The 26,512-nt window shown below is 37.0% G+C and overlaps 1 protein-coding gene across 4 annotated transcripts in view; it reads right to left on the minus strand.

Annotated features, from left to right (window-relative positions):
- Nucleotides 1–26,512, minus strand: part of LOC103050933 (von Willebrand factor D and EGF domain-containing protein-like) — a 245,855-nt gene that overhangs the window by 143,169 nt on the left and 76,174 nt on the right. For all 4 annotated transcript variants that reach the window (XM_088146520.1, XM_088146519.1, XM_088146518.1 and 1 more), the window contains exons 6-12: nucleotides 26,285–26,374; nucleotides 21,113–21,248; nucleotides 18,710–18,927; nucleotides 17,309–17,382; nucleotides 15,410–15,686; nucleotides 11,780–11,994; nucleotides 5,862–6,694 (exon numbers count right to left, since the gene is read on the minus strand). In XM_088146520.1, coding sequence (XP_088002646.1) covers nucleotides 5,862–6,694; nucleotides 11,780–11,994; nucleotides 15,410–15,686; nucleotides 17,309–17,382; nucleotides 18,710–18,927; nucleotides 21,113–21,248; nucleotides 26,285–26,374 — 1,843 coding nt within the window. The remainder of the gene's footprint in view (nucleotides 1–5,861; nucleotides 6,695–11,779; nucleotides 11,995–15,409; nucleotides 15,687–17,308; nucleotides 17,383–18,709; nucleotides 18,928–21,112; nucleotides 21,249–26,284; nucleotides 26,375–26,512) is intronic.

Genomic DNA, 26,512 nt, shown 5'->3' on the forward strand with positions numbered 1-26,512 from the left:
GTGTCAGGAAGGGGTGGGTGGGTGAATGCAAGTGCTCACCATTCATGTATATCCCAGTTTATGATGCCAAGACTTTTACTTTGTGTGCTGTGCAAACGTATTTCCCTCTTTCTTCCCACAGACTATTTTATTTAAAGAACCTCAGCTAGAAATATTGGGAACTGCATATTTCCTTATAATAGACCATTTTTGTATTCCCCCCCCCACCTTTTTTTTTTCTGCAGCAGAGAGAGGGAAGAATGGAGTATAGTGTCAATGAGTGATCTTCATAACACTTTCTTTATGAAAAAACAGTGGGTAGCTTCGAGTGTATTGTACAAAATAGAAAATGGAAATGTTAAAGGTTTCCCATGTTACTTTAACTTTTTGGAATGGCTGCTGCACATCATCTTGATTTGGTTTTGTAGTGATTTTCCCCATTATTTCAAAGGAGAGACGTGTCAGTGTGTGCATGTGTGCGTGTGTGTTTATGTATGTCTATATGAGCATATGACGTTCTGTGCCAGTTTTCTCTTTCTTTGTCTGATTCTCAACCACCAGTCTCACTCTATCTCATATCTTGAAAACACCTGAGGCATGATGTTCTCAGAAAAATAATTTAAGATTGCAATCACAAATAGCTTTCTGGAAATAAGTTGTATTGGTATCAGTTGGATTTTCCTCCAAGTAAATGTGCTTTGGGACTGAAGTGTTAGTGGTCATTTTGTAAAATGCCAAACCTTTAAAAAAAAAAGTTACAAAGTTGAAATCCCTTTTGTTTTTGATTGTAGTAACTGACTAACCCACAATTATGACTGCAGACATGCTTGCACTGCTATTATAATAATTAAATGTACATTAACATCACAATATGTTATGTTTTCAAAAAGCTGGGGTCAGTTAAACCATATATTATATGGGAATAGATATGAATAGTTGTATTATAAATTGTGGGATATTATTAGCCCCTATGACTTATGTACAATAATACTGATGGAAAGATAAAGGCACTGGTGTGTGAGTTCCAGCTTGTACTGGCTCATGAGAGCTGACTGTAACATTTTCAGGAATTTTGAGAGCCAGTTGTTAAACACAGTCATTATTAAAAATTAATAATGTCCCTCCCCCACTGATGCATACTTCTCAAACAAACCCCCTTCAAGGCTTGTCAGGTGCCAATAAGAAAGTGAAATGGAGACAACACAGCATTGAACCTGTTACGTTGTCAGTGAAGTTTAGGAAAAGAAGGGAACAGTTTTCATGATGAAACCTGAAGTTTTCCTAGTTCTGACTGGTTATTAACTCTTCCCAACAATCTGTGATTGGCCCAAACCTTGCACAGCTAAACTGACTTCTGGTTAGCACCTGTCTCTTTTCTGAAGTTAGAATTTCTGTTTGCATATAAGAAATAGTTTTAAAGTAACTCTTGCATTTTGAGTTTTTATCAGTGGCATTTGAGTTGAATGTCTTTTGTCTGACTGCCAGTTTTTGAGAACTCCTTTTAGCTTTCCAACTTGGCCTATTTGCTTAAGTCTGTCTGCCATTTTGAGGCTGCAATAACATATGTGCTTGACTAGAACTAAATTTAGAAATCAACATGTGGAGATTTACAAGGTACAAAGGTTTATGTGCCAAGGATTATAAACATAATTGTAGGTAAGTCAAATGAAATTAAATCAATTGTGTATATGGAATTTAAAATGAAGAATATTGTATATTTTATTATTATTTGTAAATTGTGTGCTACACATCCTTCTATCAGTAAAATTTATACTAAACTTATGCATCTATATATTTACATACATTTTTTTCAGAGAGCTGGTTGTTAAGCATTACCAACATACCACTGGATAAAGTTATCTATTATTTTGCTTGCTAAAAATATTCTTAATACTTTCCAAGAATGCTATTGGCATATCATCTTTAAGGAATATTTTATTTCATTACTAGATTAGTACATTTTACATTAGTACATTAGTACAATAGATTTTTCTATTGATGGATTAATGTGTTGATTCCAGTTTTAATGGATTTGCTTAGTACATTGTTTAATTTATAATTTTAAGTTCAATTACTTTGGATTTTTTAAGATGCAAACATAAGACTATAAATTAAAAAGAAATGACAGATTAGGCTGCATCCCAAATCCTGAACTAAATTGGGCTACTTCAGATTTATTTGTGACTGGGATTCAGTTGCGGCCGTACTACCTGGAGCTCAACTCACTGTAGAAGCAAACTGTAGAAAGCCAGGGACTGTGTCTGCAAAAAGCAAAGCATAACACTTTTTTTTTCTTTTTCTTTTTCATAAAATGTCAGGAACTGAGTGACTAATAAGTCTTCTTTCTAATCACGGAAAATGGTTCAAAAGTGAGATCTCCACATACAATGCTTTTGAGAAATTCTTTGCCTGCAGAAAATCTCTATTTCTGAATAGGAAATTAAAGGACTCTAAATTCAAAACCTCTAAACTCATTTCTCTGAAATTAGGTAGTCTTTACTTCCTCAGAACAATCTATTGTACCTGCAAATTTTATCATCTGTTAAAAAAGTAAAATAGTTTAAGACAGTTTCTATGTTTCCCATATCAGTCACTGAAAGATATTAAGCCTTGCTTTCTCAATCGTACTTCACATTTGGAGTTAACATTGGCTATTAATGAATTGGGCCTAAAGATTTGCAGTCAGTGGTATACGATCCCTAGGATAAATCTTTTAATTAACATAAATGCATTATTAAAATGTTTTTCCCCATAAACTGTAGAGAATGGGGGAATCAGGGACAGCTCTTTACAAAATATTTAGGATGGAGAAAACTACTGTGGAGAGTTTTTCAAACGGTTCTGTAGACTAAGGGATTTGAATGGGTTCTGTGGGACTAAGGGAAGGAAGGAAGGAAGGAAGGAAGGAAGGAAGGAAGGAAGGAAGGAAGGAAGGAAGGAAGGAAGGAAGGAAGGAAGGAAAAGAAAGAAGAAACACCCTCAAACACACCCAGCCATCTGCTCCTGCCTTGATACTACTCTTCCTCTCTCACTTGCAAGCAGCAAGCCCCTCACCAGCATTTGCAAGCACTCCATGCAGGAGGTGAGCGGCTGCCTTCTCCTTCCCACATGCAAGTGCACAAAATCTGACTCCCTGCCTGCCCTCAAGCTCTGACAAACATTTCTAACCGTGCCACAACGATCGCAGTGTGTCTCTCCTCCCTCTCCCCTTCCACATTATTTGAATGTATGCATGTGCATGTTCCCCAGAGGTCTGCTTAATAATCATGGCAGCATATTGTGCACACCTCCTTAGATGTAAGTCCCACTGAGCTGTGTGGCAATTAATAACTGCTTGGCTGCCGTACATGTATCCCTCAAGTCCCTTCAGAGCGGGATATCTGCCAGTGAACATGTTCAGAGAATCAAGTTCACAAAGGCAGGCAAACAGATGGAAGATGGGTGCTTCAGCCAGGCACTCATAATGAGGAAAAAATCCAATTTTAATTTCACTATGTTAATCCATTACTATGTCTATATTATTATGCTGCATATCATGTTTATGTGCACCAGGCCATCAACATGCCTAAGTAAGGGATTCATTGTACAGTAAGTGACATCTCAAATGGTGATTTTCCTGCATAATTTTTCAACTTCACAATATTAAATTGTCACACCCATCCTAGATATATATCCCTCAGTATATGCATATTGTGTTTATTTTGCTTTTTGATTAGGCTTAATAAATATTTATGTAATGTGAACATTTTTTTCAGACATGGAACATTGGCTACAAACGAGTACAATTGCAGACAGTACTGAAGCAGGTGAAAACAGAAGAAGCGAAACAAATTCCAGTGCTGTAATTGGAACATCCATTTTTGTGAAATTCAAATAAGTTTAACATATAAATTTGCATAAATAAATTCCAAGTAGCACAAGTTTCATTTTATTGCCAATTTTCCATCACTACTACTTTGCCTCTTGATCAGGGGTTTGGGGAAGGGTTTTTTTTTGTTTTTTGTTTAAATTAACAGGTTCCATGGTCAGAGCAAGCTTAAAATAATTTCTATAAGTCATAGATGTTCTAAAAGAATGCCAATAAATGTTGTGAGTGAGCTACAAAATGGCAGGTTGATTAAACCTAGGTAACTGAACTTAGTAATTGTACAGTGACAAACTTTGGGACAATTAATACTGAAGTTACATATAGCCCTGTTGATGACAGTGATCAATTTAGATAGCTACTTTGTCTCTTGGTCATAATTTAAATATAAACTCATCCAGCTATTAGTTAAAATAGTATTTTTCCTCCATTTTAGGATTATTCTCAATGTTTTAGTTATGAGGCCAATTAAAAGTCTCCTAACAGACTAATATTTAATATTTTTCACTTATTTTCTGATGTGTCATCTGTATCCTTCAGTCACATTAATTCTCCCCTCCGATATGTCCTCCTGCCAAAAGTGACTGATGTCCTCCTCACCTCACATATAGGCTACTATAACATAGTCTACATGGTATTGTTCTTGAATACAATACAGAAACTTCAACTGGTTCAAGTTGTGTAAGGCTCTCCACTAACTGGAAGAAGCATATTGTGCACCCACACTGCAGAAGTCTGCTTGGAACTATTCTTTATTGATTTAGGCTACAGTAAAGGAATCTTGAAAGCCTGACTGAGTTTTCCCCTCCCTCCCTCCTATATTCTAGTGAGTTAAGGAAGAGTCAGTTGTAGCTTCTTTGTCATACTTTCTCTCTTTCCCAAGTTAGTATGTTTTTGCAACCATTGTCTCTACCTCATTTCTCCAAGGTCCTCTCTTTGGTTGTGTACACATGTTCAGCAGTGTTACATCAATGCTGTGGGCACCACATTGTCTTCTAGTTAGCTTCTGGGTCCAGTTCAAGATACTGGTTATTGTCTTAAAAGCTATTTATGGTTGGCACCTGTGTCTTGGACTTTCTTTCCCACCATATAAGGTTGCCCCACGTGATCAGAAAGGAAGGTATTCTGAGCCTCCCTATTCCATGAGAGGAGAGGGGGACTGAGTGTCAGCCCTTCAAGGTAGTCCAGACAAGAAGCACAAACCATGAATACTAGCACTGCCTTTATTGTAAGGTTGCAGTAACAGAATCTTGCAAGTCTGAAAGCACTTTTCCCCTCCTTTACTTTTACTTTCCAGAAAACTAGGGAGGGTCCCTTCTGAGTTGCTTCCCATGTCCCTTTTCCTTGGTGAGACCTTGGTGAGATGCCTTTTGCATGACGGTTGTCTAGGCTGCAGCTCTTCCTCCTGTCTCCCAAGGTCATTCCCACAGACCATTACACTGAGGGACATTGGTGGCCTCCACCCTCTAGAATACCCTGCCACATTAGGAATGGCCCCAACTTCTTGACTTTTAAGAAGGTTTTAAAAAATTTAGTATTCCAGTAAGCTGGTATGGTAAAAAAATTATCTGGGTTCTAGGTTCAATTTTGTTTTAATTCTTTTGTTAATTGTAAACTACCTTGAGTCCTTTGTTGCAGTGGGCAGTCTATAAAAATTGTATAAACAAATTACAAATTCTTAACTTTCTTGCATTATATAATACTTATGTCAGACTTCTATTTCCATTTGCCTGTAGATGACAAAGCTGAAACATAATTCCATAAAGCCAATTTGTTTAAGGGAACCATCCCATCCATTTTTACAAATTAACCAAAGCAAAATCAAAACATAGGGAAAAAAACCCAAAAATCCTTCTACAAAGTAACCAACCAGGGACTGTAATAATCTTATCAAAATAAAAACCTATAAAAACCAGTGATATTGTTTGAGCAGCAGTTTACTGCAGTTATTCCTTCAATTTATTCAATGCTATAAAATGATAAGGTGATTAAGAGGAAACAGAATTTTTTTACTTACCTTTGGCAATTCTACAGTCATAGGAGCCGTAGCCTTCAAAGCACTGACATCCCCTTATAGTGCACTGTCCGTGGCCATTACAGAGATTGGGACATCTGAGCGCTGTGACAATTTTGTGATGTATAGCAGGTATCTCATATGTTGAATGAAAATATTCAGTTGCATTTTCTAAGATGAGGTTTTTTTCACAGACGTTTTCCAAAAATGGGATAAGTAATTCTCTCCATTTGAGATCATCCTTAATCTGCACATCTGAAAGACACATTTCAATGGCCACATCGAGTTGAGTGCCAAGAAACCCTTTGCAAGTTGAGCCAATGGCAGAATTTTCAAGAAATGCCTTGCAATTTGTTAAGACTTCAGCTGAGGTCAGGCCACTTGGAGTTGGCCACGTAGTCTGAACTTTAGGCCACTTCCCTTCAAAATAATCTTCTGGGAAAAAATATGTGAAACTTTCAAAGTCAGTTGGACTTGGATGTTGTGAAGAGGAAATAGGTAAATATTCCAAAGAGCCTTGCCTTTTTTCTCTTTGGAGATCTTCCCAATGACTAGAGATACTAGCAACACTTTGCCCATCATCTAATAAAGAAGAATTTGTTTTCAGGTGAATGACATAGTCTGATGTGACATCTAGGTATGGAATTATGGAAGTGTAATACATTTTCTTATCATAGCAATCCAAAGATTGTGGGGGAGAATTCTGAAAAGTATGCAGAGTATTTAAAGGTTGCAGGTATGATTCAGGCTCCTCCTGACATAAACAGAAATGTTCTGTCTTCTGCCATTCCGACAACGATGGAATTTTGTCAAACAAGCTCATCCCTGGAGCTATTCTGATAAAATACAATAGCAGGTCAAAAAGTTAACAGGCTTGACACTTCACACCACTACAAATTCTTAGTTATTTTTTAAACAATTAAGATGTCTAACAATATGCTGAACAATATAGCAATATGAATGTAAAAACTAGCAACAAGAGAGGATTCCTTTTAAAAAATGACCAAACAACCCCTGACCACTTTGCACAGCCTCTAACCTGTCAAGGCAAATTCTGCTAACCAGATGCAATATCCCAAAGACTGATGGGGGTTTCCATTGCAACTGCTGGTCTTTTCAGCAATGCAAGTGGCAGAGATGAAAACCTTAATCCCAAAGTCCATGCCTTCCTTTTCACATGGCTGAAACTTCAGGCAGACCTTCTCAGAATATAGATTTGGATTGACAAAAGGTTAATTGACATGGATTATGGACAAACTCAGCACTATCCTTCCCTCCTTTTTTTTTTTGCACCATACGTTTGGTTGCAGAGCAACCAAACTAGAATGCACAAGGAATTGAGCTTTAATCTGAATACTTTTCATACTCCCTCCCCTTGGGTAGCTCATGTACAAAGAACTAGAGTACAATTTTGCAATGCAACCAAGTATAGCAATTTCTGGTTTAAGAAAATGAAGCCTGTGTTCCTAGTGCTTTCTTCCCAACAGAGTAAATAACCTTGCTATTACTTGGAGAATATATACTAAACTCCTGCTAAGGTCTAAGAAGTTTATCACAAATCTGCACCTGACCAGAACATTACAGCTGAGATTACTGTGTTACACAGCTTTTGTTTACTCCATTGTAAATTATTGTTTGCTGGCATTTATATATCCATAGTTTAATAAATTGCAACAAAGTCACTTGGCATTTAATGCTGTTTTTTGTGCCTCCAAAAAAAAAAAAAAAAAAAGCAAAAGGCATATTAGCTGCTCCTAGGAAAGGAGAGAATTTGTTCAAGCAACACGGATGGGAGACTTTTTGAGGGACTAAATTCAGTCCCTTCTAAACAGCTGATCAACAGAATAATATAGTCTTTTATTTATTTCATTTTTAGTGGCCAAGTACAGATAGTCTCATATTGTGTACATGGCAAAAATCTGCCCTCCTGCTTTTTCTGTTGAATTATGAGATCTTGGCACTTGTCAGATCAGGCACGCCATCATCCTCACACACCACTTCCTGTTGAGCCACAGGTGGCAGATGTATTAGTTGAGCAGCTTCCTTTGACAGGTATGGTCTCTAGCTGGGTACAAGTAATAGGAAAGTACAGATTAATGATCTTGGAAATGCTGATCCTCCAGTGACTAAGAGGCAAAGTACACATTCCCCGACATTGATTTTAAAATACAAATGTATGTTGCTAAGGTGAAAATGTTGAACTATATCAAAAGGGTTGTGAAATTCATCTGGAAAAGTAACTGCTGCTGAACTTTTTAAAAAATCTGAGCAGAAAAAAACTTATAGACAATATTGACATAACATGATATTCTAGAATTATGAATATCTGATAATGTTTGTCTTTGGGTGTTCCCCCACCCTTTAGGAAAGCAACAGTCGTTAGAAGGATTTATAATGGAATATGCAGAATTTTACAAACACAAAGAACATATTCTGGAAGAAGAAAAACAAGAAAGAAAAGTAATTCACCCAAATGAGGGTGCTGAACTTTCAAACTTTCAAGCAGCAGAGTGAGATTTTAAACATTGTCAAATCTTTTTTTGGGGGTGGGGCTTATTTCTAAGCATGGTAGCATTTTCAAAAAAGTAGTGTCATTACAATATTACATTTTCCAAACTATTTTCACAAATGACCTTCTAAGGCACTTTCCACATGGAGGTGTTGTTCAGTCGTTAAGTCGTGTCCAACTGTTCATGACCCCATGAACCATATCGCGCCTGGCCTTCCTGGCCTTCACTGCCTCCCGGAGTTTGCTCAGTTTCATGCTCATTGCTTCAGTGATGCTATCTAACCATCTCATCCTCTGCCGTCCTCTTTTCCTTTTGCCTTCAATCTTTCCCAGCATCAGGGTCTTTTCCAAAGAGTCCACTCTTAGCATTAGGTGACCAAAGTATCTGAGCTTGAGCTTCGTTATCAATCCTTCCAATGAGCAATCAGGGTTGATTTCCTTTAAGATTGACTGGTTTGACCTCCTAGCAGTCCAGGGGATTCTTAAGAGTCTTCTCCAGCACCACAGTTCAAAGGCATCAATTCTTCAGCGCTTAGCCTTCTTTATGGTCCAGCTCTCACAGCCGTACATTACTACTGGACCACACGGAGGTAGCACGCTGATTCAAGATCCATTCCACAACTCTCTGTCCTCACAATGCTGTGGAACATGTGGGCCTTGGAAAGGGGAGCCAATCAACTGTCAGTTGAGTTCCTGCTCCAGAGGAAATGCTAGGAAGACCTTTGAGATGCAAGATATACTATTTTCCTTGGGCAGAACTTCCACCTCATCCCATCTTCAAGTACTGATATTTCCCTAGAGCAATGGTATATTCTAATGTTTGCTGCCATTTTACTCTACATTTTGCAACCTAGATCTCAATGCACTCCCTCCTGTAAACAAGATACTATCAAATCTTGCTGACTTCCCCCATCCTCTCCAAGAGGCAGCTTTGCTGATGCCCCACCCCATCCACAGTGCTCTGCTGGGTTCTTTTCTTTTTTCTTTTTATCATAATGAAAAACAGATATGGTAAAAGAAGGGAGGGAAAAGATACCATTGGCCAACCTGGGGGAACACTGGGAGAACATAACACACCAGTGCAGATATACAGGTGGGAACTCACAACTACTTTAGATGATTTGAGGGACAAGGTGTAGCTGCATAGAAGCACTTTAAATCAGTTTTCATTTTTTCCATATCTATGTCAATTGTAAAACTTACATTGACTCAACGAAATGCCAACATATCTCCATTAGCAAGATTCAAAAATGATATATTTCACACTTGGAGCCATTCACTGTGTTACTTTTGAAAGTGCCCTTGGGCAAGCTGAACTTAAAATGCACTAAATCCATATTGTATAAATCAGTCCTAATGAATGAACATTTGTATTGAAAGACATAGTATAGTTAATTTCATAAGGATGTTACCTGAATGCTCCAACTGAATGATGGATCTTCCTTTCTGTTTTTTTCCACCTCATATCATCCATAATGTATGATGTGAAGGCTTTGCATGTAGAGTTAGAAACATGACTGGGCAGTTTTTATGATTCTTTACCCTCAAAAGTATGCCAGGTATTGGTCCCCTGGTGTATATATGCAAGTGGTATTCTCTCTCTCTCTCTCTTATCTCTCTCTCTATCTCTCTTTCCATTTTATTGCAGAGGTAATGAATTATGCCCACTTCTTCACTATGGAAAAAAAGGATGTGCAACAATAGGCACTCTCCAAATTGCTTTGATGGAAAATACAATAATTCTATACCATCAAATTCCAGAGCTGTTTGCATAGGCTTCTGCAAGTCACCACAGAGAAAATATTTCAGTATGGTTTTAGGGAGATTAAAATTAATCCCTTAATCACTTCAAAAGTCTTAGGAATATATTCCAATATATAGGGATTTATATATCCCTATAGCCAGGAGCCTGAAGTGAGGATTGAAATTCAGTATCCTTGCTGAATCAGCAGGTGGGCTGTGGGGATCCAGACCTGTCAGGAGCTCCTATATGATACTCTGCACACTTTAAGAAAACTAGGATGGGCCCTTCTGCATATTCTTGCACCATCAGAAGTGACAGCAAGTAAATGACATGTACTACATAGCTGAAAACCAACATTAAGAAAGCTATGATAAATTAAGTATAGATTCAGGTGATACCAGGGTGCAGATCTTCTCTTCCTACTCCATAAAACCATATGATGTCAAAGAGTTGCAGTCTCCTTCCAAATCCCATTTAGATCAGTGTTTCTCAACCATAGCAACTTTAAGATGTCCGGACTTCAACCTCCAGAATTCCCCAGCCAGCATGATCTGATCTAGATGTTATACTTCAGCAAAGATAGAGGATCCTAGCCCAATAGTTCCTAGCCTTCTTCTGAATGGAGGAAGGCTTCCCTCTCTCTTTTCTGCAAAGAAAGAGAAGTAGTGGGATTTGGGGCATTTGATGACAGACCAATGAAACCAAAAAGAATTCAGGAAGAAGGAAACAGACAGCTATTTTGATGGATGACATTCTACATTCCTACTCAGACTTGGTAACTAGTGACACCTGATTTTGGTAACTAGAGACCCAAGGAGGGATATGAAATGAAGGGTGCTGGAATCATAGATTCCTTGTTGGATTTTTAGACAGGCAAATCTCCAGAAAGTGATGAAAATATGGTAAACAGGACAATGCACAAATATGGGAAGCACAATTTTACCTATGTACATCAATCCCAGGAAAATATATATTGATAAATATATCTGATACAAGAATACTTTATGGTTTGGGATTTATAATGGCGCCTCAAGTATTTGTTAAATACAAAGCATGAACTATTGAATAAATACTAGGAAGAATACATATTTCATGCTGAAGCTACTTTAATGATCCAAAAATGACAGGCAAATATTTTAAAAATGTTGATACATAAATGCATTAATTGATCATATGGAAGTATGCTGCAATAAATAAACTCGATAATTGTTTGAAATTATTTTTGCTAATTAAAACATGTAACAGAATTGTGTTTTAGTGAGTGAGAGAGTGAAAGAGAGAGGGGCATAAAGAATGATTTAACGACACTGTATGTTATAGACTCTAAGAAAATGTTAAGTTCCCAGATAAATTTGGTAATCTACTTCAAAAACTTCAAATGTGCCTGGTAAAGTGTTAAGCTAATTACTTAACCGAAAGAGGCATACAAGAGGATATGAATCTTTTAATGTATATCTTTCATTACAATTCCAAAGTTTACATTGCTGGTTCAAAATACATTTTTACTGAAACAATTTGAGGTGTCTGAAGGCGCCTGCTTTTATTTTTGCCAAGGTAGGTCAAAGCTCTTGCTCAGATCACTGCAAATGCACACTAAGGAGTTTAGATAGAACATTTCTATAATGGTGGCTCATTTTTCAGGGCATCCCTTGCCACTTAAAATCTTACCTCCAGGCTTCTACGAAGTTGTCCTCAGTTGTGCTATTCTGGTGAGAATGTAAAGAGCTCCCATCAGCCCTGTGGAAGTCATTCTGACCATTTCTGTCAAAAGTGCCACATAAACCTCTGGTCCTGTTAAAATCAATGCTTGGTGCCCTTACTGTCAGACTCATTCCCCAGTCATTTAGATCAGCTCGAATAAAGGCTCCTGAATGGAACAAGATCTGGAAAAGCAGAAAAATATGGTGAACGGAAACCTTTTTATTTGTGTGTCTACACATACTACATACATGCACATACACATACATACATATGCATATAAATATACAAACACACACGTGCAGACAAATTCACCAGAAAAAGGGCAAGAAAGGAAAGACAATATCTCCAAGCTCTCAAAACTGATTTTTCTGAATTTTAACTAAGCCTTAGCTTCTGGCGGTTTTCTAAAAAGAGTAACTGGAGGATCAGCAAAAAAGGGAGACAAACGGGCAGCTCCATTTCTCCCTTATCTCTTTGTAAAGCAGTTATGAGACTCATTATTGAGCATTACTTTTAGACACACTGAAAAGATTGTGCAAATATTATTTAGGATAATGTAGGAAGTTTTTAGAAGCATCTTTAAAGCAATTACTAAGCTAGATGAGAGATTATAGTTATGAAAAGCCTTTTCTAAATAGCTTACCAACTGAAACTTCTATGTGGCATCTAAGATCGCTTCAAGATTTTGCCTTAGGAAATGAACTATCTGTTTCATCCCTTTGCCCTACACACATAGTAAGCAAAGGCTCCCACTCTCATCACCACTTCTTGAAGCCAGGAGACACAAAGGTAGGTAGATGGGATTTGGGTAGGTGGGAGAGAAACGGTAGCCTCTTGGAACTCTGGGAGAGATGGAAAGGAGCCTTTCTGGGTATGAACATGGAATGAGAGGCAGATGTGACAGATACACAGTGTCATTTTATTGCAGCACTAGGAACCTTTATCTGGAAGCTTCACAATGGGTAAGGAAGAATTTCATGATCATTTCCTAAACATATGATCTGTGAAGAAAGAAGCCAAGGAAAACAGTGCTCAGCCCAGCACCCATACAACCATTGCCATTTCCTTTCTATCCAGACAATTTCTCCTTGCAGACTCTCCAATAGGTGAGCTATAAGAAAACAGATAGCAGGTGATAATTCCATCAGTTTCATAAAAGTGTGGGTTTGAATTCCTGTGTATTCAGCCTTATTGCTCCTCTTTAGCAGGTACATGGCAGGCAGATCCAACACATTTCTTCCATTAGGACTGTGCAAATCCTTTGAGAGAGGTGCTTTGAAATATACAGGAGTGAGTATGAAATATCTTTTTCTGATTATTAGAATAAATATCTCTTCTTAAGCTCCTGTGGCTGCTTCAGAAACTGCTCCTAGCTATTTCTGCATGAACATTCATGGATCCTTTGCTTCAATTGTTTCTTTCCCAGAGAACTTTCGAAGGATTTGCATTCTGCATGACAACCAAGCCAACAGATTCAATTAAGGCCAAGTAAATAATGTTACCACTTTATTCTATTTTAGCTACTATTTTCTCTACAATTAAGACTGTGAAATTGTAAACCTAAATTATTTTAGCAGAATTCAGTGTTTAATGAAATAAGTGTATGTAAAATGGAGTTTTGTTCCTCTACCTCCACCCTGCAGCCCCTCCTGTCCATCCCAAACCAGTCTTAATGTTTCAGTCACACTTTTGAATAGCATAGAATGTAGTGTGAGAGGGAGGAAAATGTGAAGAAAATGTGAACAAATGTGAGGTAAGTTCTCCCAGGCTTGAGAGAACTTCATATTGAAGGCTGAGAGAACATATCTCAGCCATTTCCAATGGCCTTGAAGAGAGTGGCAAAATGTTCACTGACTCAGAAAGGTAGGAGGAAAAAGCCTAACATTTAAACTCTGGGGTGCAGACTGATTGCTGTGTATTTCAGTAGGCAGGTCTTCAGTTGTATATGGTTTCCTTCATGCAATAAAGCAACTGAAGCAAAGTCCTGAATAAGGGGTTCAAAATCCAGATTGCCTAGGCCAATGTTTCTCAACCTTGGCCACATTAAGAAGGATGGACTTCAACTCCCCAAATTCCCCAGCCAGCATGGGGAATTCTGGAAGTTGAAGTCCATCCTTCTTAAAGTGGCCAAGGTTGAGAAACACTTACAGCTGAACCAAGTGTGAAGCTTGACATAACAGACCATTTGAAATGGAAATTCCTTCTATTTTTACAAGGGGTTTTTTGGATAATGCATCTGTTTAACAATGGTTTGTACTTCAGGCCCAGATACAGACTGCCCTCTCTGACTGCAGTGTTGAAACTGAGGCAGGAAACCTATAAAAGCTACAGTGTAAATAGTTAATATTCCCCCAACAGAAATACCCAGTGCTGCCCATCTGTACTATAAATCCCTGTTCATTTTTCATCGTTATCTCCCCAAAAGATGTTATATATCACCCATGTACATGGAGAGCCATTTTGGTGTAGTGGTTAAGATGCTGGCCTAGAAACTAGGAGACTGTGAGTTCCAGTCCTGCCATAGACATGAAAGCCAGCTGGGTGACTTTGGGCAAGTCACTCTCTCTCAGCTCAACCTACCTCAAAGAGTTGTTGTTGTGGAGAAAATAGGAGTCAGGAGTATTAAGTGTGTTTGCCGCCTTGAGTTACATATAAAAAAGTTGGGATAAAATTATTATTGTTGTTGGTTGCATAGTCAGCCAGATGTTTAGACTGGATTTGGCATTTTTATCCACCTATCAAGTCCTTCCCAAGGACCTGGGATAGGCAGATGTTGTTGTTGGATGGTGTTAAAGGTATCGTCACAGGATGTAAGCTGTCCCAAGTAAAGCTGCCTTTTGATGATATTATTATTATTATTATTATTATTATTATTATTATTATTATTATTATTATCTGATGCAACAAAGCCTGGTCAAAGCTAGAATATCTGAATCTAAAATAGCTTTAATATGCTATTTTTAATTACCATCTGGAAGAAAAATCCGGACGTTTTTGATATGGAGAATTTAACATATGATCTTGGCTTACTAAGGCTACAATAGAAGTTTCCAGATGGTAATTGTCTCCATTGTGGCAGCTGAAAGTATTTTAGGTATCAAAAGTATAAATATGTTTTCCACCTAAAAGTGGAAACAAACAAACAAAACTTTCCAGCCCTTTGTACTAGCCAGCAGAAATTAGAGCTCTGCAGAGTATTCTCATAGGATCCAGATCGCTGGACTGGAGAAACATTACAGTATTGCCCCCAGTGTACATCCAAACTTTTGGAATTTTTTTTCCCATTCTAATTCCTCCATTTGTGATTACCATAGGGTGACTCAATGTTATTCCATATATTTTTGGCTGATGAACCAATTCAAACCAGTCTTCAAACCCTAACAGTAATATTCAAATCTATAATAAAGCATTGTTGTGCAGAATTAACTTCTGCTTGCATTATGCAAGATACTTAATAGGGACTGATCAACTGGCTAAACAAAGAATACTAGAACAATACCACTGTTAAGGTTTAAAAGTCATATCATTCTTTGATTTCCATTGACATATTTTGTTCTCCATCAGTAGCAGAATAGTAAAAAAAAGTGATATACATACAGTGATTTTCTTTCCTCCATAGGACTTCATGATTCTCACATTTTGTTGTGATGATGCTCTGATGTTTTGTATTATCAACTGAGATTTGGTTTCCAGAAATTGCCTGTTGCACATGTCGACAACAACAATATCATTATCTTCTAGTGCAACTACACCACAGTTACAGGCAACGGAGCTATGGTGGCTGGCACAGTCCCACTGACGCACGTGCACCTCAAAGAGACGGCTAAGGCTCTTGTACAAGACAAAAGTTCCAACCATGTAGTTACTGTAACGCCTAAGCAATCAAAAGGACAACATCAAGGGAGAATTTATAGAATGGTGTATCTCTCTGTTTTGGTTTGCACACTTTTACTCTTAACAACAAGATTCTTTAATTAATCCAGTATGGTAGTTGACCTCAGAGGGCAAAGAAAATAAACACTTCATGAGGAAACACTTTTTCATCAAGAAAAGTAACCTAAAACACTACACGGGAGTTATTAACTAGGAATGCATAAGAATTCATATGAGGAGCTCATAGCTGTCTAAGAGCTGCTGCTATGGCAACAGATATGGACAAAGGCAGATAAACATTTGACAGAAGTAAATGGGAATATATTTTCACCTCTATGCCTTAATTATTTTAGTTGTAACCGGGCGCTTTATGGCTTAGTACTCTTCAAAGCAAAATCATTGCTCAAATAATATCTTTTGTGACTCATCACCAACTTTTATAAGAACTACAATTGGTGGGTGAACATTCCATAGGAACAATTAGGGCTTCACCAGAATCCTACACATCTAGACAGAGACTCATTCTTCAATAAACCTTTGGTATAAACTATTTGCAACTGGCATGTGGTGGTATACTCCTCTTCCCCCCTACAACTGAGCTTCAGCCTTCCAGAGTTCACAAGGGAGCTGATTTGGTTGTTGCTCAGGGCCATAGCCCAATCTAGTAGCTGCTACATTTATACTCAGCTATTACTGACAGGTATTACTATGGATCAGCTTTGTACATGACTGACCAATAAGATTTCATGATTGCGCAAAGAATAATTGATGCAGAGAGATCTCATTTCTATAGAAGGTTGCAATGTTAACTTAATATGGTTGGTTGGAAATCTCTCTTGCAATTAATGGAACTTTTTGAAATAAATAAAGAAGGCTGAGTGCCGAAGAATTGATGCCTTTGAACTGTGGTGCTGGAGAAGACTCTTAAGAATCCCCTGGACTGCTAGGAGGTCAAACCAGTCAATCTTAAAGGAAATCAACCCTGATTGCTCATTGGAAGGATTGATAATGAAGCTCAAGCTCAGATACTTTGGTCACCTAATACAAAGAGAGGACTCTTTGGAAAAGACCCTGATGCTGGGAAAGATTGAAGGCAAAAGGAGAAGAGGACGGCAGAGGATGAGATGGTTAGATAGCATCACTGAAACAATGAGCATGAAACTGAGCAAACTCAGGGAGGCAGTGAAGGACAGGAAGGCCTGGCGCAATATGGTTCATGGGGTCACGAAGAGTTGGACACGACTTAATGACTGAACAACAACAACAAAAATTATTGTTTCCTGGATTGTTATGGCTTAATCCTATGAGCTGCTGTGTTGTGACTGGGGATGAGACAAAAGCACTCAAAAAGTTAATCACAACTCATTCTGAGCTATGAAAAATTTTTATTTTTATAAATTTTGAACCAACTTCCATACTAACTGCTAATATGACCTTTTAGTATTATAAATATTTTACTTTCAGAATAATTTACTATTTCTATAAAGAATATTTTCCCCTTGATTCTTACCAACATTTTTGTTTTGCTTCTTTGGATTCTCCTGGGGCAAAGGAGTTGAATGGATTTAGAACAAAAAACAACTACCATACAGAATCCACATAATTTCTTGAGGAAATACTCACCATCCATCAAATGTGATAATGTGTGGATCTGTGAAAGAGTAGCAGTAACCAGTAGGGAGGTCTTGAACTGTGACCTAGTTAAAATGAGACATGGAATTAATAGGGTCTCTGAGGCAGGAGTCCAGTTTTGCTCTTAATAGTGACTCACCAAACGTGGGTTGCATTTGACTATGGGTGAATTAAAATCAGGTTTAACATAGTACAGTTATCCTAGATTGTTGTTATTATTACAATTCCAATTACTTATTTTTGGAATCTGTATTTAAGAAGTAGTGATGAGCAGACCTTGTTATGCCTACGTAATGTGCTTGTTTTGTGAGTTACACTGGTTACTGGTAACCTTCTAGGTCCAATTCAAGGTATTAGAGCCCTGCGTGCCATAAGACCTAGTTATTTGAGGGACCATGTGTCTCCTGTAGTATCTGCCTGTCCTGTGCAATCAGACAGAGTTGGCTTGCATTGTGTCCCATAAATTAAGCATTGCCATGTAGCAGAGGCCAGAAAGTGGGCCTTCTTTGTTACAATATCTGCCCTCTGGAACAGTTTCCCCCTGTTTAGACCTCACCCTACTAACCATCAAGAGACCCTAAAAACATGGCACTTCTTGCAGGCCTTTAGGGTAAGGCTGGAGGTGATGTGGGGGATTTATTATTTTTTTTCATTGTTCCCTCAGGGTGATTGTATTTTTTCATATCATATTGTGAGGGGTCCCCCCCCCCATTTTTAATTTTGTGAAGTCACCCAGAGTTGCTTTTGCAGTTAGATGGTCTAGAAATTGGATATATAAATGCACACATTGAGGTAGTTTGGTATTTCTGAGAACTGAATCACAAAACAAAACAAAACAGAAAAGAAAAGAAAAAATGAATGGGTCAGGAGGAAGGGGAGGACCAAAAGCTGGAGTTAATATGGAGTTAATGAGATCCCAAGAAAGAGAGAAGTAAGTCGTTTGAGGAACAAAATACTGTTTCAACTGATATATGCATATGGTGGAATTATGGTGGTCTGAAGTTTCCTTTTTTAGAACCAAATGAACACTTTCTGACTGAAGCAGGTGAAATATTTTCTACCTGATCCAACATCACTGAATTCCAAAAGAACAGCTTTTAAGCAAATATAAATTACTGAAATACAACCCTCATATAAGAATTCTTTCTAACTCGAAAATGGTTCTTTTTCTAATGATGAATAAACTGACTTTGGGGGTTATTTTGTACATTTTTATTATCTCTGTTAGTATTGGTTTATTAATATAGTGAAAGATTGATTAGTTTCCAAGCTTGGAAAGAGAAAAAGAGTAAAAAAGGTAAAAAAAAAAATTAAATGAACATAACTGGAAAGGAGTGGTCTGTGTTTTTTACATCATACTGTGATAATTTCTTAGCTGTTGGTTTAACCTACCTTGACATCCATGGGCTTATAACCATGCCATAGAGATTTACTTGGCTGAACTGGTTTGGCTGTGATATAACTGATGAGGTTTCCGTCTTCTACAAAGTCATTCACAGCTCTTACAGCAAGCGATGCTCTCGCACAGATGCTTTCTCTGCAGGGCCTTTGTTCCAGATCCACATGGCATGTTGAAAGAGCTATGTTCGGTGTCCTTTCTAGCAAGTGATCTAAAAAAACACAAAAACATATTGGATCAATGTATAATGCTGTCAAGAAGTTACTGGTTTCATTTTTCTGTTCGTTAAATGAAGTTGGATGGTTTTCCCTGTGTGGTAAAAATAACTCTTGCTATAGTGACTATTGTACACGATCATTTTGTAACCCAAACATACTATTGAGCAAGAAAAGAAATAGCAGCAATAAAACAAAGCATATACCTCAGTAATATGAGTATGTATGTGTACACACACACATGCACGCATGCACATATATACATACATAGTGCCCCCATGCCAAGTAGAGGGTCCTAAGGGTTCACAATATAGTTTATTAAATAAAAGAATAAAATATTTCAATACATGAAAACATTAACATTTAAAAGTAGGATTGTATGGCTTCCTATGTAAAGGAGATATCCAGAGCTACATGCCAAATGTAGTTCTGTGTCCGTAACTTTTAGCTATAATTGGATGGATGTCCCAGGAAACACCAGATTCTTCAGAGGTCTCTCTCTTCGTGCAAAAAGAGTGAAGCTTCTTCTTTCAGATCTCTGAGGCTGGTTCTTTCCAGTGTTAAAGTAGGGCAAAAAGAGGCAAATCAAATGAGAGATACAGACACAAGGCTATTTATCTTCAGGCATACCGTTGAGGACAGAATGCATGAGCTCTTAAACCACAATTTATTATTTATTCAGCCATAGTAATTAAGGAAAACTGATCTGAGCCACACATTCAGGATTTGGGTTCTAAAATGGAAAATCTATATTAGGTATGCCATTCTCTATCCATGTGTATATATATTTAATGATTGCTCACAAACTAAGTATGGGAAGAAGTTATTTTTCCAAGCTAAACTAAAAAAAAAAAAAAAAATTGAGATTTTTGAGTACATTGAGATTTTTGGACCCATCTTTTCTATCTCAATGTGCATTTCAGCCACCCTATTGCTACAGTAACACTGTCATTCACTTTCCCCAGCTTTGGACTTGTATTGTGGAGACCCTTGGGTTACTTGTAGTAATAAAACGATGTTTCTGAAAATTGTTCTCTGGATCACTCTTGAGGGAAAGAGAGATTCAGGAAACCACTTGGTTTTCCTGATTAACTTTGCTAGGGAGAACATGAATCACCAGCTGTGTTTCAAAACTGCTGTTTGACTGACCTGGAAACTTTAGTACTGAAAATTGAATTCGGCATTCGCTATAATAGCCGTTCTAGGGATTGCTAACATGAGGCCTCTGAGTAACATTGTTACAAACAGATAAGTGTCATAGACTGCATTTACATGACAGTTCTGAACTCTCATATGAATGCTAAATGAACACTGTCATTCACTTTCCCCTGCTCTGCACTTCTGCTCTGGAGTCCACATGGTGACATGTGGTAATAAAGCTATGTTTCTCAGAATTGTTCCTTGTTCACTCTTAAGGCAAAGAGAGATTCAGAAAACCACATGGTTTTCCTGATTCTCTTTGCTAGGGAGAACATGAATCACCTGCTTTTTTTCAAATCTGCTGTTTGACTGATGTGGAAACTTTAGTACTGAGAATTTAATATAATAGCCGCTGTAGAGATTGCTAACATGAGGCTTCTCAGTGATGTTGCTTCAAACCAGATCACAGAACAAATTTAAGAACCATCTCTTTATTACCGGATTTCACCCAATGGCTCTACAATACAGGTGCAAAGCTGGGGAAAGTGAACAACATAATTATTATAGATTTAATTTAAATTTAATTTATGTTAAATTTATTTTAATGAAATAATTAAATTGATTGATTAATTAATTAACCAATTTAATTTAAACTTAAACTTAAATTTACATTTACATTTAATTTTAAATTTATTTTAGTTAATTAATTGATTTAATATAATTTAAATTAAATTAAATTTCTATTAAATTAGATTTAATTCAAATTAAATTAAATTTATATTAAATTTCATTTTAATTTAATTTAAATTTAAATTAAGTTTAGAATGTTAATGAAAATGAACAAATAGTTTAATATACTATATCACTCAGTGCATGATGTATTTTTTCTCATCTGTTTAGTATTATAGCTATGGAACATATTTGACTTCTGAAGCACTTCACCACTCTTCTGTTTCTAGATTCATTACAGGTATAGTGACTTCAGGAAAAATTGGAAAAAAACCAGAGTTGATTATATGCTAACTGACATAAGGTACTTACCAGAAATCTGGGTACTCAGCTGCAAAGTAATTTTACAGATGTCATCCTGGGCCAAACACGTAATAGGAATGGTACTTAAGATTGTCAAAATATGTGCCTTGCCATCCTCTGCAATTTGTAAGGATTCTGGCACAAACTGGAAATGAAGACAGATTATCAATCTTAGGCTAGACTCATATCAAGCCCTGATCATTTCTCATGGTAAATGGCTTTTTATTTAAAGATGAACCTTTAATTTTTGCTGTCTGGGAAGGGGAGGTTTCCAAGCTTTGAAACCATGAAGAGGGGAAAAGGAGTCAGGAATGGCAAAACATCTTGAGTAAGAAAGACCCCAGCCTAGCCAGAAATGTAGTGGGGGACCAAACTAAGTTCTAAGAGCATCACCATTGAAGACATGGAATAATACAAACCACCCCAAATTGTAAGTACTCTTTGAAATATTCAGGATAAATAAAACAAACACTTCACAAAATATAAAAATGAACTTCAGTGTTTTTTACTTAATAATCTGTAATATTTACCAATTCTTTGTAAAAATTCAAATATCTTTTATTGCACCTTGCTTGGAAAACTAAGGAAGAAGAATTTAGTCTGGAGGAAAAAGAAATAACTGATGGCCCCCTAATTGAGAATTATCTGTGTCTGTAAATTCATCTAAGATTAAACAGGCTCAGCCAGATACATTTCCATTGAAACAGCCTTTTTATGACCAAGGCCTTCTAGTTTTAGTTCTTAAAATACAGCACCATGGATTATATGAATGTCCTTACTCATTCTGGACCAACTGCAGCTTCCAGACAGTCTTAAGGGCAGCCCCATGTAGATCATGCTGTAATAGTCCAAGTGGGAGGTAAGTATAAGCTGGACCTCTGGATCCAAGAATGGGTGCAACTAATGCACAGATTGAAGCTGTACAAAGGCCCTCTTACTCCTCAACCAGGAGCTGTGAGTTCAGGAAAGCCCCAACTGCATACTGCAACTGAGTGGGGGAGTGCAACTTCTCCCAGGGTCTAAGATGGGAAATCTCTGGTTCCAGAATCAAGGGGATCCCAAACCCACAGCCACTCAGTCTTGCTAAGGTTAAGATGAAGCCAAGAATTAAACCTAGGACACCCTGCATCAAAAATATGTACTCTGCCACTGAGCTATGGGCCTTTCTTCTAATCAGTTCAACCATGCCAAGGCCAGCCTTACTACCTAAAAAATAAAATAATTTGTTCTCAAGTTGATGATCATTAGGCAGAAAAAAGTCTGAAGTTGAAATAGGGCATTTTCCCTGTCATGGCACCTGCCTTATGTAACAGCCTCCTGGAGATATGGATGGTACTGTCTCTGTGGGCCTTCAGGAAAGTGGTGGAGACCTGGCTTTTCCCCCAAGCATTTAGGCCAGGATGTTGACAGAGTTGGCGTGGGATGGTTGGTGGATGAATGTGAGTTTTATCAGAGTCTCAATGCTGTTAATTGTTTTAAATGCTCTTTTTAGCATATTGTGATTTTATTCTGTTTACCGCCCAGATTCTTTCTGGTAGATGGATAGCTATATAAGTTTCCCAGTGATTTCCTATTGAAGACCTTTCTGTTGTATTGGTAGGAAAGATCTGACCTTGAAAGTGTGGAGAGTTGCTGTAAGATAGACTTGAGTCAACTGTCCTGTAACAGTTATTTGAACCAAAGATTGCACTTGGCTTTTGAAGATGTGCTGAGAACTGCACTTTACAATTTCATTTAGGAGCAACTTTTCAATAGATACTCAACTCTTTCACTCCTGAAACAAACAACTATGGTTTGTCTAATTCAATACATCAGAGCTTTATAATTTATAGAAAAACAGACCTACTGTACCTTCTCAGACACCTGTCAAGTAAACTATGCTTCTAAATTTTAGCTGCTTGTCACTTACAGTTTTCTTCCTCAACACACATATACAAATGTCTAGAATAACAAGAATATGTATAGAAAACCAAAAGGAATGTTCATTGTGTTTTGTTTTGTCTTAATTTCTGAAAATGTAAGATAGTGAGGTAAAATAAAATCTAACAAAGATGGAGGGGAAAATTTAGTTTTATTTCTGAAAACTAAAAAGGACCTGAGACAAAAAAAATTAAGACTGGAACCAAAAAAAGGAAGGAAGGAAGGAAGGAAGGAAGGAAGGAAGGAAGGAAGGAAGGAAGGAAGGAAGGAAGGAAGGACAAACTAAACTAAGCAGAATTAAAATTAGCAGATTTTCTCCCAGGCAGTGTTAATACATTGGAGTCAAGCATATTCCATGGGGTTTTTAAAATAAAATCTATTCTGCAGGAATAAATATTATCTGAAGTCATATATATCGTGGAACTATACTATTCTCCAATACTATGGAATTTCACATGAAACAGAAGAACATCTTAAAGAACATTTGTTTTTATATGTATATTTAAATGTATACAATTTAAATATATATTTAAATTAAATATTTACAGTATATATTTAATGGGTGTGGATTAAAGAATTAAGGATTAAGAATTAAGTTTATTTTCTCTCAAATTACTGTGCCTTTCATTTCTTTTGGCTACAAGTATACCAATTTTCACTGGGAAAAGGTTTGCTGTTCTTTTTTTTCCCTTCAGCCTTTACCCTTTTGCTTGCTCTTATTGCTATGCTGGCAAGTTAACAAGATCTTGGATCATTGCCCCAGCAAGAATAAGGTGAAATTGTTATTTTGGTGGCTCCCTAAGATTTCTGCTAAGCTCTAAACCATTCATTCAAATTAGCCACTATAATTGCTTATTAAATAGACATTGACTTAATTTCCAAATGTTACCTTTTGCTTTTGAACATCTTTAGTAATTACAAAATAATTTTTAGGTATAGTTGGGTAATTGTTTCTTTTTTCTGATGTAGAAAGGGAGGAAAAAACCTTTGAAAAATTCTATTAACTAACAGCAAGGAACTGAGTGGTTTAGTGTACTGTAGGGCTAGTAGTGAAAAAAAATGTTAATTAAAATGTGCTGGAGTGTATATTACAATAATTAGCTGGTCATGTTGCTTGTCTGTTATTCTACTTTTTATGTCCAAATGAATGGAAGAACAATTTACATGAATATGAATATGATGATCTGACCATTCATCAAGACACCTGACTAAAGTTATCTGTTGACTAAAGCAACAAGCTTTTTTTTCTCTCTCTCTCTTTCTCCCCTAGCATGTTTCTCTTTTACTGGAGATGTTAAGGCAACGTTAGGAATCTTTGGTTCTTTGGGCTCCAACTCTAATAATCTCTGATCATCAGTGATCTTGGATAGAGTTGGTGAGAGTTGAACTCTAACAATATATGGAAAGCCAAAGGCTTCCCAGGTCTATGGCTAAGGACTGCACCAGGATCTTTTAGATTCCTAGCCAGCCCATGCTTTAAGAATGAACGATGCCTTTCCCTAGTTTGTTTATTAGTTACAAAAGCAAAATAATATATAACTGATGTATTCTGAATTATGGTAATGTTGATGACAGCATAACTGACTTCTACCAGTCTACATTTAAAATGTTTGCTACTCTGTTCTAATCTTAATGTGGAAGTAAATATAGATATAGTAGTTGGTCATACATTGAAAATAAACATGGACAACCTATAATTCAAAATAATAATCCCCAACTTTCTCTGCCACACACACATAAACACTAATTTTGAAGATGGTAAGCCAAAATGATTTTAAATTTCATGACTCTAGTCATTCCTAACAGAAACAATAAAATTGGAAAGTTGAGAGGATAACATTTGTTCACTTTCTTCCCCATCCAATGGATAAGAAGAAATTCTTACTTGCTGGCAATATTTAAATGAAGCGGGAGGGAAACTGTGGAAATGGAAAAGGAACAAAAAACTCAGTATGACCAAGGGTAACATTCCCCAAATGTAGACCATAACTGCAGTTCAAAAGATCTTCAAGGCAAATCTGGGAAAACTAAAGGATAAAGAAAAGATCCCACCCATCTATGATGTTTCAGCAGATTACTGCATTTTATGAGGGGAAGGAAAAGAGTTTTACCCATGTAAATAATGCCACATTAGTCCAAGCTGTGGTTACACTATTAAGTCTCCAGTCAAAGGAATTATGTATGAACCACACAGATGATTATAAAGCATAGTAATTATCCCATAAATAATGTTGGATTTAAGATACATTTCTTTGTTATTTATTTATTAGCTTAACTTCTCAGAGTGAATCTGTACCACTGCCATAACGCAATGAGTGAGGTTTTGTCACATATATATAGTGCGTTCCAGAATAATCAGATGAACTGAAGATACTTCTCTAAAATACCTGTTCCTAAATGGCTAATCAAGACCCAGAAATACTTTAGCCTCTTCAAAAGTATTATTAAAGTAGGCATGAACAATGTTTTGGCAGTAACAAAGCATGCTTACAGTAGACAGGGGACGATGAGGACCTGCATCGAGTTTGAATTGAGGAGGTAAATAAAAATATTTTGTTTTTGTTTTTTTAATTCTTTTTTTGGAGGAAGTAGTGGGTGAGAGTTTTCTTTGAATGTTTATCCAATTAAAATTACCATTTTCATTTCTTTCCTACTTCAAAATGTTTTACCATTGCGCTGTTGACATTTCATGAGGGAGGACACAAAAGAGGGACTTAGGGAATGCACATGAGCCAGGTGATGCACATTAGCTTCCTTGATATAAAAGAGAATTTGTCTCTCATTTTTGTGAAAGGATTGTACCTTTCAGAAAATGCAAAAGATTTCAGTGTTAATCCCATGCCAGACGTCATAAATATGGTCAGATCAAAGACACAATTTATATTTCCCAGTATGAGTCTGATACAACTACAGCTGTTCAGACCTTATAGCCAAGTATTACCGTAACTATTTATTTGCACAGAACTATGCATATACTACCACGCTACTCAAGGTGAATTATCAGGGAAGGATTTTAGAATACGTTTCTCTCTACCTAGGATGCTGTAGCCGTTAGTGTGTTTTAAAAGGCTGATAGAATGATTGATGGAATGGCAGGCAATTTATTCAAACATTTTCTGCTTCAGCTCCTAGAAGCACCCTTCTTATAATCACTAAAGCCAATTTTACGGTGTGTTGTCTTGCGAAACAAGATGGTTAATATAGAAATCTCCATCAAGGCTATGCTAGAGAAGTTTATGAAATTAGATGTTTCGTTGTTACCTTGATTCCAGGATAGAATCCATCGCTTTCTTCAGGGAGAGAGTAGTGATCAGGTGAGTCCCACCTAAAAGCTGTGACAGTGCAAAAGACCTGCAATAAATAAGCCAAACGATTTTAAAAACCTTTTTCCTCTTTTTTAAATGAAAAGCTTATGAAAAATGATGGGAAATGAACTAATGGATTGTTAGATAGATTACAGCTTATAAAATCTTATTTTGCTTCTCTTTC

This window comes from Python bivittatus, unplaced genomic scaffold, assembly GCF_059951505.1.
Source record: "Python bivittatus isolate LINGU-HERP-01145 unplaced genomic scaffold, Pbiv_v1 ctg000480_np1212, whole genome shotgun sequence".
NCBI classification, from domain to species: Eukaryota; Metazoa; Chordata; class Lepidosauria; order Squamata; family Pythonidae; genus Python; species Python bivittatus.